Source organism: Labrus mixtus, chromosome 9, assembly GCF_963584025.1.
Source record: "Labrus mixtus chromosome 9, fLabMix1.1, whole genome shotgun sequence".
NCBI lineage: Eukaryota > Metazoa > Chordata > Actinopteri > Labriformes > Labridae > Labrus > Labrus mixtus.
This window is the reverse complement of record NC_083620.1, coordinates 26,398,504-26,412,366: the sequence shown is the minus strand read 5'-3', so window position 1 is coordinate 26,412,366 and position 13,863 is coordinate 26,398,504. Positions and strand designations below refer to the sequence as shown.

Sequence of the window (13,863 nt, the reverse complement as noted above, 5' to 3'; positions counted from 1 at the left end):
GTGGACACGGCCGAACATTTAGCAGCTACAGAGTCACAAACTGCGCTTCAAGACGGTAAGTTATCGGGGCTTTTCACGCATTAAGGTGGTTCGATGATAACGTTTCTCTTCAACTGCTGGAGGTGGAGATGAGCTGCATCAACTTTGACATGTGAGGAAATGTCTCTGTTGTGTTTACATTTATTTTCCACTTAATGCAAAGTGGTAAAACACCTCGGTGAATGTGTGTTAGGAGGGGGAAGAATTAAACAGAAGTCTGAGGTCATTTGTTCCATCAGCTGTTGAGTGCGTTGGCGTTGCTGCCTCCAAATATACGACGCACTGTTTGTCTCATATTTCCCTTCATGTCTTTCATGATGTCATTCCATGTGAGTTATGTTTTATATGATTTGGCCTTATGTACAAATGAAGGCCAAAAAGCCCAAAAAACTAACCTAACAAAATACTTTCCAACACCTCTCCCTCTCTTTCTTTGATTCATTGATCAGAAACCGTGGACTGTTTGAGCACGGTTTGGTGTTTGACTCATGTTTGGGCAGAAGCTGAATTATTTCTGTCATCGGAGTCTTACACTCTCCACCTCTTCATCATCTGACACTCAGCGAGCCAGACTCTGCCTCCACTTCCCCCCCCCCCCCCCCCGACGTTTATGGCGAGCTTCCTGCGTTTGAGGCAACAACAGGAAGTAGGAAACAGGTGTTCATGCGGGGTGGTGAAAGGTCGGAGGAAATGACCCCCTTTCCCTCTCTCTCTCGCAGGAAGTGGCCGGGGAGGGAGCCGCCAGGACAAACGAGGGACTGGAGGTTGATGTGAGTTAATGTAAGAGTGTTGTTGTCATCACAGCCTAACAGCGTCGAAAAGATGCAGCAGATTTTCAACTGAATATAAAAAGGCCAGTGTGGGCTAGCCCGGCGCCCAAAATAGCCCCGGAATAACACCACAACAAAACCACAGGCCATTTACAGCTGATCCCACCGGGGCCGCCGCCGCCGCTCTGCAGCTCACTTCTAAACAGCGTAATGCAACAATAACAGAGGAGAGGCCATGTTTTACTGCCAACACCAATACAATATTGATGCAGTAAGTAGGTGATGCTTGACTACATTACACATAAACACAGAACGGGAGGTCTCCAGAGTGCTCTGTCTTTTATGGAACGATCACTTATGTTTATGTGCTGCTGTTATTTACAGAATGTAAAAAAAACAAACAGGTAAATAGTGATTACACTCGCTTAAACTTAAGACTGTACAAAATAAGGATAGGGTGTCCTGGACTTTGATGTTTATAGACAAAATATTTATATATATATGCATCATGACGGAGCCTGTTTGGAGCAATCAGCAGCCCCCGCAGCCAAGTGTCAGGGCCGCCAGACGGGCAAATAGCTGCCTTCTTATCCTCTCCTTTCACTACATCATCCAGTTTATGGATTTCTGTTTGACTTTACGTGATTCGATCTGATGCTGTTGTGTGTTTAACTTATGTGACATGTTTATTTTTGAAGAGCTGTGCATCGTGTGCAGAAGTACTGATCATATCAGGCGCTATGTTTTCCTCCAACCTCGGCAGTATTCCTCTCTGGCACGTGTTTGATCGTCTCCCTGAATATGGATATCCATCATCTGCTCTCCGCGCGGCCGTCATTGTTGTGTTGCAACGGCTTACGGTCAACATACGTCCTCGTGCACACACGGCAACACACGGAGCGATTAAACAGAAGGTCATCCGACTAAACTGTCCACATTGTACAAACTGGTATTAGGTTATGGAAATCCCGCTCTGCAACTGATCAGACTTTCAGCCGGTCTGGTTATTGTGATTCAGGAGCTCATATGCTGTTTTTAAATCAGACTTCATCTAAGTGAAAGGAACAACAGCCAAATCACAGAGCCATCACAGTGACGGGAGACTTTTGCTCAACAGCGGCCACTACTGGTCAACAACGGTCATTCAAATCTGCAGTTACTACCTGAGTGAGTTTATTGTTTTAACTGAGCGCTAAAACCATTCAAACAAACACCTGAAGTGTTTTCCACTCACGTAGAAACACGGTGTAACAGTGGCAGGCGTACAGAGTGTTCTCTCACGGTCTGCTCATCATGTCAGTATTAATATCCGTCTAAAGTTAGCACACAATAATCACCAGCAGCTACCGGTCACACCGAGTCACCGCACACACAAGTCAGGCCGTAAAAAAAACACTCCGGCTGATGGAGCTGAGCGTGCTGCGTTTTCTCTCTTAAGACCTTCATTTGTGTTTTCACAGAGAAGGATGTTTGATCTTCATATTAAGCTTGATGATAGCGTCATTTGAGAATATAAAAATAAAGCCTAAACTGGCTGCAAACACATTAATGTGGTCAAATTTATTTACTGACTTATTTGATTTGAAAACATTGTTTGGACTTTACCCCGACCGTCTCATCATGTTCAGCCTCTCCATGAAGATTTTATGATCTCAAAGTGTCAAACTAGCCCGAGCTATGACAGAACAATGACACACTTTTGTGTTAAATCAAAATTTTACATGAAATGCATCTGTGACTTAATAACAGTAAAAGTAACCTCCAATCCAACCAGCTCATCGTGTCATTAAAACTATAAAAGTGTAATATTAGAATTATCAGCTTCTTCCTCTCCCTAACCTGGTTTATCTAAAAGTCATTGATTTAAATTGTGAACAAACCGTTGGAGAGATTTGGCTTCTCTAGTTTAAATGATTAGTGTGTGTGTGTGTTTCAGTGAGCACTCAGAGGTGTGATCGTGCTTTAAATGTACTGACGGAGCAGCCACTAAAACAAACACTGAATGATAAAAGTCGTAAAATCCTTCAGTAAATTCTGGGCTTCCATCGGTCATGTCAGAGCTCATTAGAGCCGCTCTCAGAATGTGTGCAGCTCGTAAATCATCGTCCTCTCTGCTCTGTCGTCCCGTTATGTGGCCTTGAAGCGCGGCGTGTCGCCGCGCGGCTTTTCTTTCTCTCGGCAGCTGCTTCCATACAGAGAAGCTCTCCGTCAGCTGTCGGCTAACAAGAGTTCAGATCTGAGTCCAGCTTTCAGTCACATACTCAGCCGGCCGCTCTACTGTCTCTGTCCTGATCCTCATCTTCCTCTTCGTCTCCATCCATCGCTCCTGCTCTCTTCATCTCTTTCACTAAGTCCAAATCACACCAGTCCAACATCTCCCCTCTCTCTCTCTCTCTCTCTCTCTCTCTCTCTCTCTCTCGGGGTTAAACAGTGCGGTCTTAACAGCACATGCTGCAGCAGCCGCGCTCTTGACAAGAAGAAGAAGAAGAAATGCTATCCACAATCAAAACAGTGAACAATCAACGGCTGCAGAGCAACAGACGACAATTCATCTTTCAGAGACTCACAGGTGTCTGTGTGTGTGTGTGTGTGTGTGTGTGTGTGTGTGTTTTCATATAAGGTTCATTCATCACATCACAGTGAGGTTGTGTTGTTTTGGTTACAAAACTGTTTCCACAATGACTGCAATGCTTTTAGGAGCTGGGTTGACTTCTCAGATTACTAACAAGTCACTGACCCTAAATGTGTGTGTGTGTGTGTGTGTGTGTGTGTGTGTTTATGTTGGGAGTAATGTGTTACTTGTTTAATTATCAATCCTGTCTTCACAGTGCTCTGAGTTCACTCTGTCCTGACGTGTTAGTCAGATTTCTGCTGCTGATATTAAAAAATAAATGCTCTCTTAAGTCCTCGAACTTTTACACAACAGGTCGAGTTGTTTCAGGTACCGAGTGAAATGTTGTGATTTATAAAGAGCAAAATCAAACCTCCTTTACCTGCTCGTGTTGTGCACAGAAATACAACGACTCTCATTTTATTTCAGAAGCAGCAGAAAATATTTTTCTGTCCTTGAAACAAACATTTGGTTGTACAAGATAAGTGTCCTAAGTGTGTTTAAGCATTTAAAATAAGTATAAATCATGATCGCCCCTTTGCACTAAACATTCTTACACTCTCAAAAATATAAACTTTATAAAATATAATGCTGTGTTTATTTAGTTTAGTAAAATATTCTAATATTGTGTCAAATGTGTGGTTTATTTATCACAACAAGCTCGTAAAACTGCGGATCATTTTTGACAGATTGTTTTCTCTTTTGACTAAACTCGATGTTTTCACTTGAATTTGAAATCATCTGCTTCGTGTTAAAATGATTCCTCTCTGCACACGGTCTCTTCTCATGCCCGGGGGGGCCTCTGAGTGTCCAGCAGGGTATTTTTGGTGTTGGTGTGAGGGGGATTTCTTCTCTGTGTGTGTGTCTAGTGTGTGCCGTCAAATGCAGCACAAATCCATTTAGTCGCCTCTCTGTCAAGTATAAATAGCCTGAAGAGCAACAGGGGGATTCATCCTCTATTAGGAGGGTCTAAATATCAGCAGCTATTAGCCCCGCTCGTCTCCCCGCGGCGGCTCACTGCGTCCCAAACAACATCACTTCACATGCCAGTCAGCCTCAGACGCCTCGACATGCAGACGACACAAACTGAATTTGCAGACCTCCATGTGGACGAGCTTAGCGCCGCAGCAAGAAGGAAAACAGGAGGGACCTTTTTTGATTTAGCAGGAATAAGAAAAGTCCTCCAAAAAGCAGCGCCTCTAAAAGCCACACACTGACATGTTTTCTCTCTCTTTGTGTTCATGTGTACAGAAAGTGATGAGACTGTGATGTGCTGCAGCCGGAGCGGTTACCTTCCTGGAATCTCCACTGGTTGCCTAGCAACTACAACCTGAGGATGGTGTGGAGGAAAAAAAAAAAAAAGCTGCAGAAGCCTGACCTCCAACGCATCCATCACCTTAGAGATGAACTGCAACGCCCACTACAAGACTCTCGTCTTGTAGACCCTCGATGATCTGCAATATAATGTTTTACTTCATACTGAAAATTAGGAATATTAAATACTTGTTACATGTTTTTATATTCAGTAGTTTAATGATTTTTATCCTCTGTGGGACTGAAGGATAAAATCTAATGAAAAATGTCGCCGAGGTGACATTCAAGCACGTCTTCAGTTATTCAGGTTTAAAATTCACAATTTACGGTACCACAAGTCTCACACGAGCTGCGTTTGGATCGATGATTTTCCATCAAAATAAAGATAAGACTTTTCTAACACAACAAAACAAGACACCATATGTGCAAACACAACTCGATCCTGTAATATGCATGAGCCCTAAAAAGTCTGTTTGAATTTAACTCTGCAGAGTGTGTGTGGGCTACACGTCTGTGTGTGTGTGTGTGTGTGTGTGTGTGTGTGTGTGTACCCAGTATTGATTAATTATGCATCAATCTCTCTGCATAACTGCACCTTCGAAATGTGTACTCTGCAAAAAAAAAAGAAGAAAAAAAAACCCCTCCATCTCTGAGGGCTCTTTGTGTGCGTCTGTGTGTGTACACAAGTATGATAGTTATAATTATTCAAAACTAGAAAGGCGTAGCACTCCTCCTGCTCCTCCCCCGCCCCCCAAATTCTGCTCCTGACAGAGAATGAGAAATCATCACAGCATGGGGAAACATACGCAACACAGACGCAACACAGACGCAACACGAGAAGCTCAGAGACGAGGAGGAGAAAGAGAAACTTCTGAGGATATTTAAAAGAAAATTTCAAGCATATTTTTATTTTTCTTCTGAAATTTATTTTAATAGAAATTAAATTTATTTTAATAGAATTGTAAATATTCCTGAATGCCACTCTGTGTGTGTGTGTGTGTGTGTGTGTGTGTGTGTGTGTTCACAGGCCTGGGTGGATGCACTGCAGGCCTGCAAAGTCAATAGTTGCAAACAATGCCAGACCTGACTAATCAATAGAGAGCAATCATGAAGAGAGTCTGATGATCACCACTTAAACAGATTGGGATCATAATCAATGAGCACACTAATTTCCCTCCGTTACACAGCTGGTGGGGGGGGGGTGTTGGGGGGGGGGGGGGGGGGGGGGGAGTGCCGCTCTCATTTACCGGTCCATCAGCAGAGAGAGTTTCATGACGAGGAAGATTATGAAAGAAAGTTTCTGAATGAACGACGACTTTGTGAAAAGTTTGTGATGAAAGTTTCTTTTGTAGACTTGTGGACAACTGAAGGAGTAAAAAGATGTTCTAATTAACAAAATAAAAGCCTCTCACTGGAGCTGTTACATCTTAATGAACCCATTTTTCATCCGCGTTTCAGGATCAAAAATGTTAAATTGTTCAGTTCAAATATTTGCTCTCGTAGCAACTAATTTATCTGACAATAAGAAAACAAAACTCTGCATTTGTTGATATTTTTAGCCAAAGGAAAAGAACATTTTACGATTGAGCGCCCTCTAGTGGCACTGACAGTATAAGAAGCTGTGTCGCTGTAGACTGCTGTGCTGATAGAGAAAAGGCAACAAACCTCTGACTGTACATCACAATGTGTTGAAGTCTCATTCAATCAAGATAACAGGCGAGCCATTACATAAACATTTAACTCAGATTTCAGATTGCTCCCAGAGGTAAGACCAATGACAGGGGCAATGTATGTATGTATATAAGCTGCTTAAATATTATATAAGTATTTTATATGTAACAGAACAAACTGTTATATAAACATAAAATCAGGCAAACTGGATCGTATCAGTACCAACACTTTGTGCTCCATCGCTCAATCTCTGCACTTTTTCACAGAGAGAGAGAGAGAGAGAGAGAAAGGGGGAAGAGAGAGAGAGAGAGAGAAGGGAGAGAGAGAGAAGGGAGAGAGAGAGAGAGAAGGGAGAGAGAGAGAGAAGGGAGAGAGAGAGAGAGAGAGAGAAGGGAGAGAGAGAGAGAGAGAGAAGGGAGAGAGAGAAAGGGGGAAGAGAGAGAGAGAGAGAGAGAAGGGAGAGAGAGAGAGAGAGAGAGAAGGGAGAGAGAGAAGGGGGGGAGAGAGAGAGAAGGGAGAGAGAGAGAGAGAGAGAAGGGAGAGAGAGAGAGAGAGAGAGAAGGGAGCGAGAGCGAGAGAGAAGGGAGAGAGAGAGAAGGGAGAGAGAGAGAAGGGGAGAGAGAGAGAGAGAAGGGAGAGAGAGAAGATGAAAAGGCTGAAAGATACAGGAAGTCAGTGGGATGGAAATATAAAGTTCAACGCTTTTTATTAACACTTCTCACACATAAATTCAGAGAGAGAGAGAGTGTGTGTGTGTGTGTGTGTGTGTGTGTGTGTGTGTGTGTGTGTGTGTGTGTGTGTGTGTGTGTGTGTGATAGATACATGGGGAGTGATGAGGACTCTCGTCAGACTTCCTTCCTCAGCAGGAAGATGTTTCCTGCTGGCGTGTGGATGCTTGGATGTCTGTTTGTGTGTGTGTGTGTGTGTGTGTACGTGTGTGTGTGCATGTGTGTGTGTGTGTGTGTGTGTGCACGTGTGTGTGTGTGTGTGTGTCAGCTGACAGGTCATATCACATGTTCATATGTTCACACCTCGCACATTGCATCCCGCTTTCTCTCCCTCTGTTGATATTTCCTTCAACCTTTTTTTCCTCTCCCCTCCATCTTTTCCTCTTCTCTCGTTTACCTCCTCCCCTCCCCTCGTTTTTGTTTCTCATACCCCTTCCCTTGTATTTTTCACTATTAACTCTTCCTCTCTCTCTCGCTCGCTCTCTGTAATCTGTTGACATCTCTTCACGGTCGCCTGTCACCTCAACCACAGACACACACACACACAGTTTGTCGTTCTGATGTTGAACACTCCCCTCTTCCTCATCATGCACCTCTTCAGCTGGGACAGAGCTTACACACACACACATAACACTGATAAACACACACACACGTTCTCACAGGGAGCCTCTGCAGTTGAAGTGCTCCTGGATGAGAATCAGAGAGAAAAAGACGAGAGCTGGTGGTACAGACCTGTTTGACGCGGTCGGGGTTGACGGTGGTCTGTGGCTGCAGGATGCTGACCGGCTCTGTCTTCTGGGTGCTCTGAGGCATCTCTCTGACCTTCTCAGCGATGAAGTCATGGACGCCGTTCAGCGCCTCCACCGTCCCCTGGATCAGACACACGCGCTCTGTCGTCCCTGCAAACACACACAGAAAGACAGGTCAGTGCACGAGCTTCAACTGACGGCAAAACCAAACTCTTTATTTATTTATTCAGACGGCATGTTATAAGTGCCAACTTCTACAACAGGTTTGCTCAGAGCCTTTTTAAAAGAGATTTCTTTCTCTTCTTCTCAGCTTCCTTCTTGTTGAGCTGTTTCCACAGGTGTGCTCTGAGCTCTCACAGGGCAGGTAAAGGTTTGATGTCATGCAGGATGTGCTGCCCCGCTTCTGACTTCAGCGCTGAGACTTTTCTATTTTCATCATTTTTTTTTTTTTACGTGCAGATGGATAAAAAATGAACCCAGCTCACACTGCTTTACAAGAAAGTTACAACTGGGAGAGAGAATAGAAAAGACAGGAAGAAACTGTAATGATCCCCGCAGGGAAATTAAACAGCCTCAGCAGCAGATAGGAAAAGCAGAGACAGAAAAGAGTAAAGAAAAAAAAAAAAGGGAATTAAGAAGAAATGGATAGGAAACAGCAGAGTGGGAGGAGAGGAACGTATTTTAACATTTAGTGTGGAAGGGGATATTTATAGCTGAAATCAAATCAGCAAATCTTAATGAAATGTTAGAAGGCAAGTTGAGAAATTTGGAGAAAACATCCTGATTGATGCAAGACAGAGAGATCGAGCGGAGATCGACGGACAAGTCAGAGTCAGTCTGCAGTGAAAGTTCAGCACAGGTTTGGAAGAAAATGCATGACCTCGTATTTAAAGGCAACATTCAGAACACGTCAGAAGTTTCACCTCTTCTGCATCTTTTCCTCGTGACCATTTCTCACTCTAAGTTCGTGTCTGTTTCCAGGCCTTCTTCCAATCAGGCCGTTAATTCCCCGGTCACATTAAAAAAAAAAAAAAAATACAACAAGCTGCTGAGATCTCCAAAACTTCTGCTTCGGGTTTTGGCCTGAACTTGAGAGTAAAAATTAACAGCTGTATCTGTAAGATTGATATCAGCTGTAAATCAGCTGGCTCGGACTCCATTAAACAAATCAAAAAGTGATGCGGTGTCACGCTGAGACTGAGCTCAGTGAGAAAGTCAAAAACCCAGCAGAAACACATGCAGGAAACATAAGACGAGCTGTATTTCTGCATTTACTACTCTCTCTCTCTCGCTGTGTGTGTGTGTTTGTCTGTGTGTGATTACACTGACGACTGCAGCTCATGCACCTCGTGTTTGAATTACGAGAAAGGTGTTGACAGACACGTACCGCTGCTTACAACATTAAAACAGATCCACTGAATGCTGTGAACGGAAAATCAGACATTTCTAAACTCTCTGTGAGGTAAAAAAAAAAAAAGAGTTTCTGGAGACAGATTGATGCTGCTTGAATCCACAGAGGATGAGCATTTAGGGGACCACCAAACAACCAAAGAGTTCTCACTATTGCTGGCAACCAAAAGTTTAAGAAATGTCATTTCATAAAATATACAGAACCAGGGGGACGCTCAGGGACCCTTAAAGGGAACTCGTGCAAATTATGACTTGTAAAGCTTGATCCAAAGGCAACACGGACTGATTGAAGATGTTGAAGATGTTTCACCTCCTTCAGTTCTAAACTATCTGGTGGACCGAACGAGTGAGGAAGCCTTTTGAGGAGAGGTGAAACATAAAAAAAAAAAAAAAGCCCAGTCGCTTTTGGATCAAGCTTTGACCTTTGAACTGACACGGTTTCATAGATTACACGATGACAGAGTGGGACACTTTGTGTAATTAAACATGTGAAAGCTTTACATTCAGAGGCTCCATGGTCACATTTCTGTCAGTGTATGGGTGTAATGACCGATCTAAAGCCCCACATTATCATCATTTACTCCTGAGATCTCAGTGACACATGGTTTCTATTCATCCAACAATATGACAAGCAGTGAATTAAAATCATCCCAGTGAACATCAGGTCTGTAAACACATCTTTTGTTTGTAATGTGTTCCTGTTGTGTTGCAATAAAGTCTGTAAATAATGAATAATGTCACGTGCATGTTTAATGAAAATATTAGAAAAAGATCACCTGAAACATGACGGTCTAAATAAAAAAAGAGGGAAGTCTTTCAAAAGTTTTTAAGTATTTACTGTGATGTGAAATATGTGTGACTTGTAGAACTGTGACATCAAAAGGTCAAAAAAACAAAAACCATACAAGACACACTTCAGTGACACACACACACACACACACACACACACACACACACACACACACACACACACACACACACACACACACACACACACACACACACACACACACACACACACACACACACACACACACACACACACACACACACACACACACACACACAGACAGACAGACAGACAGACAGACAGACAGACAGACGGTATAAAAGAGGAAAATCTAGGCCAATGCAAAGCCCTTCAGTCCATCTGTATCACAACAACACACTAAAAGTAAATCTCTCTCTCTCTCTCTTATCCTTTTGACATTTATTCTCTCTCCTCTCCCTTCCCTTTCTCTCTTCCTCTCTCTATCTCCCTTTTGTTCCGCTCTTCTCCTCCCTCTCTCTCTCTCTCTCTCTCCCTCTCTCTCTCCAGACTCCAGCATTTAGAGGGATCTACTCTTATCTCAGCCGAGCAGCATGTCAGTTAGCGTTTCCTGTCTCCTCCCCTCTCGCCGCACTGTTGGCCTGGCTCGGTTTGGCCCAGTTCAGCGCTCTGTGGTTGCACTGGGAGCCGAGGGATTGTGGTTGGGAGGGACAAAAGCTGTACAGGGCTGTGAGGGCTCGAGACTGATGTTGGGCTACATGAGGAAAAAGCTTTGTGTTGTTGCCTGATATTTAATTAAGTCAACACAGCTCAGCACAGAGTCTAAATAAAGTGACAGTAACTTATCAAACTTCTGCAGGAATAAACCTTCTCATGACTGTATTTACACATTTCAACACTCTTTTTGGACTTCTTGCACACCGTACATACCGGGGGGGGGGGGTCTGAAACAACAAGAGGCTAAAAATACAAACACACAGCACATTCAGGCATGTGCAGCATTTGGCTACCTGTCCGTGTTGGACCTCTGCACCGCCTGTTAGCATTACACTCCCATTAATTCCCATTCCTATTTTTACAGCGTGTCGACAGCAACAACAAACACGCTCTGGTGACAGCAGCTGAACGCCTCAGTTTGGCTGAGGCGACCTAACAAATCACCCAAACTAGCGTAGCCTAGCATAGCGTGACATTTCAGTTATGTGTTAGCCACATGCTAACGCTTAAAAGGTAAACATTTCAGCTCGTTCTGTGTTTAATTCAGGTTTAGTGAGCAGGGTGACATGACACGTGTGTTTGGTGTGTGTGTGTGTGTGTGTGTGTGTGTGTGTGTGTGTGTGTGTGTGTGTGTGTGTGTGTGTATAGACACTGAGGAAACTGGGCTTCGCCTCTCCCCGACAGCTGGTGCCCTCTGGGTAATCTGGCTTCGTCCAATCAGAAGCAAGGATTAGCAGGCCATTGTCTTGGCATGGGTTTGTGTTTGTCATGTCTATGTGTAGCTTGGGAATATGTGTGCATGCATGTGTGTGTGTGTGTGTGTGTGTGTGTAGTGTAACTGTAGAAGAAAAGGCCGCTTCAGATCAAACTGAAGATGTTGTACAGCTGTGCCTCTGCAACAAAGAGCTGCTTTATTTCTTCACTAAATATTTACCTAGAGATCAATTAATATTTATTTATGTATTATGAGTGCATGCATACCCAACGTGAGTAAATCCTCCAGCTTTTCAGTATTAATGTGGATTTACTGTCCATCAAGTAATTGCAGAAGTTACTCTGCAGTCTGAAGTCTTTGTTTACAGCCTCTAAATGTTCTGCCACATAGTTTACTGTTTCAGCTGCAGGAGCTAATGCAGCCTGCAGCACAGATCAAATCCAGTCCAGGTGGACAAAGCTGCAGGTTTGAGAACCAGAAGAACGAGAGGTTCCATGACAGGAGATCCTATCGTGATCAGAGGAAGAAGATGGATTGAAAATAAAAAAAAGAAAGTGTGAAACTCATATTGCATAATGAACTTCAGCTTGTTTTTCTCCGCAGTGACCAAGTGACCCAACACCAGCACTTTCATCATCATACTCATGATCCACTCTGTGCTCCCTGGCAGTTGTTTTTCTAAAAGTCTAACTAGCATGACTCACTCCTTCCTCCTCTGCTCTCCTCCTCCTCCTCCTCCTCCTGATGACCAGAGAGGCAGCAGACAAGCAGCAAAGCGAGCCGACTCGCCTCTGATTTCTGACTCTCAGAGTAACACTCCAACACACGCGCGCTCATTAAGACAATGCTGAAGCTAGCAATTAAACTTTAGAATTTGCACCCGAGACATAAATGTGAACACGGGCAGCGATCAAAACAACTTAACAATCCTGCAGTGGGAGGGGAGGCATCAGCCCTCTGCAGCTTGAAGCATAAAAAAAAAAGCCAGCAGAGACGAAGTGGAGGCCAGGGAATTTAAGTTGCCAAAAAAACAAATTTAAAAAAAAAAGGAAATCAAACATTGTTGTTTTAAAAAAAGCATCAAAGACGTTCCATCACACAGTCCTGAGGAGAGAGAGGGACGAGCGAGCGTGACCTCTCAGTGATCTCTGCACTGATGGAGTTACAGGATCCCCTCGCTCGAAAGACGACTCTCGGCTTCTTCATTTCAGCAGAGCGAACGACCTGCAGCCGTGATTCACTCCCTCCGGCTGCGGGTGGAAAGAGATGTCCACTGCAGGCTGCCGTAGCTGACAATAACTATTAACTACTAACTATTTATGTGTTTGGACGAGTCAAAAGCGTATTTGTACTTTGTGTAATTTAACCCCTATGAGCACGAGTTAAAGGGGCATTTCAACATATTCACACATGGAGGTCAGTCAACATTTTAATGACATCATCAAAGTGAGTTTAGGTTTGGAGAACAAACATCTTTGTAAAGTTGTCTGCATAGTTTTTGTAGGAACTTTATATTTATATTGTTTAGGTTTATAAACCACCTAAACCTTTAACATGTTTTTTTTCTGTCTTGTATCGGGTAGTGGTTAACACCCCTGGTAAATGAGTTCAATGATTTTGAAAAGAAAAGGTGAATATTTGATGATCCAGTGTATCAGATCTTTAATTTAGGCCTGCATGCTGCAGCCACAAACTGGGTCACAAAGTATAATTTCATGTAAATAAATTTAAAGTCCATGCTGTTACGTAAAAACCGTACTTCTTCAAAAATATCAGAGAGCTAGCATGACCTAAAAAAAATGATATTCCTTCTTGGTTTATTAATGTTGTTTTTCAGCTGAGACAACCACTAAAGGCATAAACAGTCTGGTTTCTACTGAGAACCGCCAGCTCGTGTCACAACTATATGAAACAAGTTGTCAAATATAGTCGGGTACATTTCTGCAAAGTGACCCATTTGTAATTCACAAACTCTCCCCCTGAGAGTCCGCTAAAGAAGCCTGAAGTTCCCCGTGTGTTAGCGAGTTTCTCAAACTTTGTAACATTTGAGAAATACCAGCAGAGAGGAAGAGAAGGGACGGAGAGAAGAGACGAGATGTGACAGCATCGCCAGAGGTCCTGTGTTCACAGGTACATGATGGTTCATCCCCTGCTGTGTTGAGAGTTTCAGCTTTTTTTCACTTCCAACACCACTGTGGTGGTAAAAAAAAAAAAACCTCAGCTGGGGAAAGAGAGAGAGAAAGAGATACAGAGGCTCACACGACTTCTGCCACATCCAAAAAACATCAAACAAGTGCAGGAGAGAAAGGACGGACGGAGGGGGAAACGGACAGACACTCGGAGCGGGAGAGGCAGATCGGCAGCGAGTCA

At 43.5% G+C, this 13,863-nt stretch overlaps 1 protein-coding gene across 4 annotated transcripts in view; it reads right to left on the bottom strand.

Moving 5' to 3' along the window:
• Positions 1-13,863, bottom strand: part of nova2 (NOVA alternative splicing regulator 2) — an 85,317-nt gene that overhangs the window by 19,489 nt on the left and 51,965 nt on the right. For all 4 annotated transcript variants that reach the window (XM_061047146.1, XM_061047147.1, XM_061047144.1 and 1 more), the window contains one exon: positions 7,866-8,032. In XM_061047146.1, the coding sequence (XP_060903129.1) occupies positions 7,866-8,032 (167 nt within the window). The remainder of the gene's footprint in view (positions 1-7,865; positions 8,033-13,863) is intronic.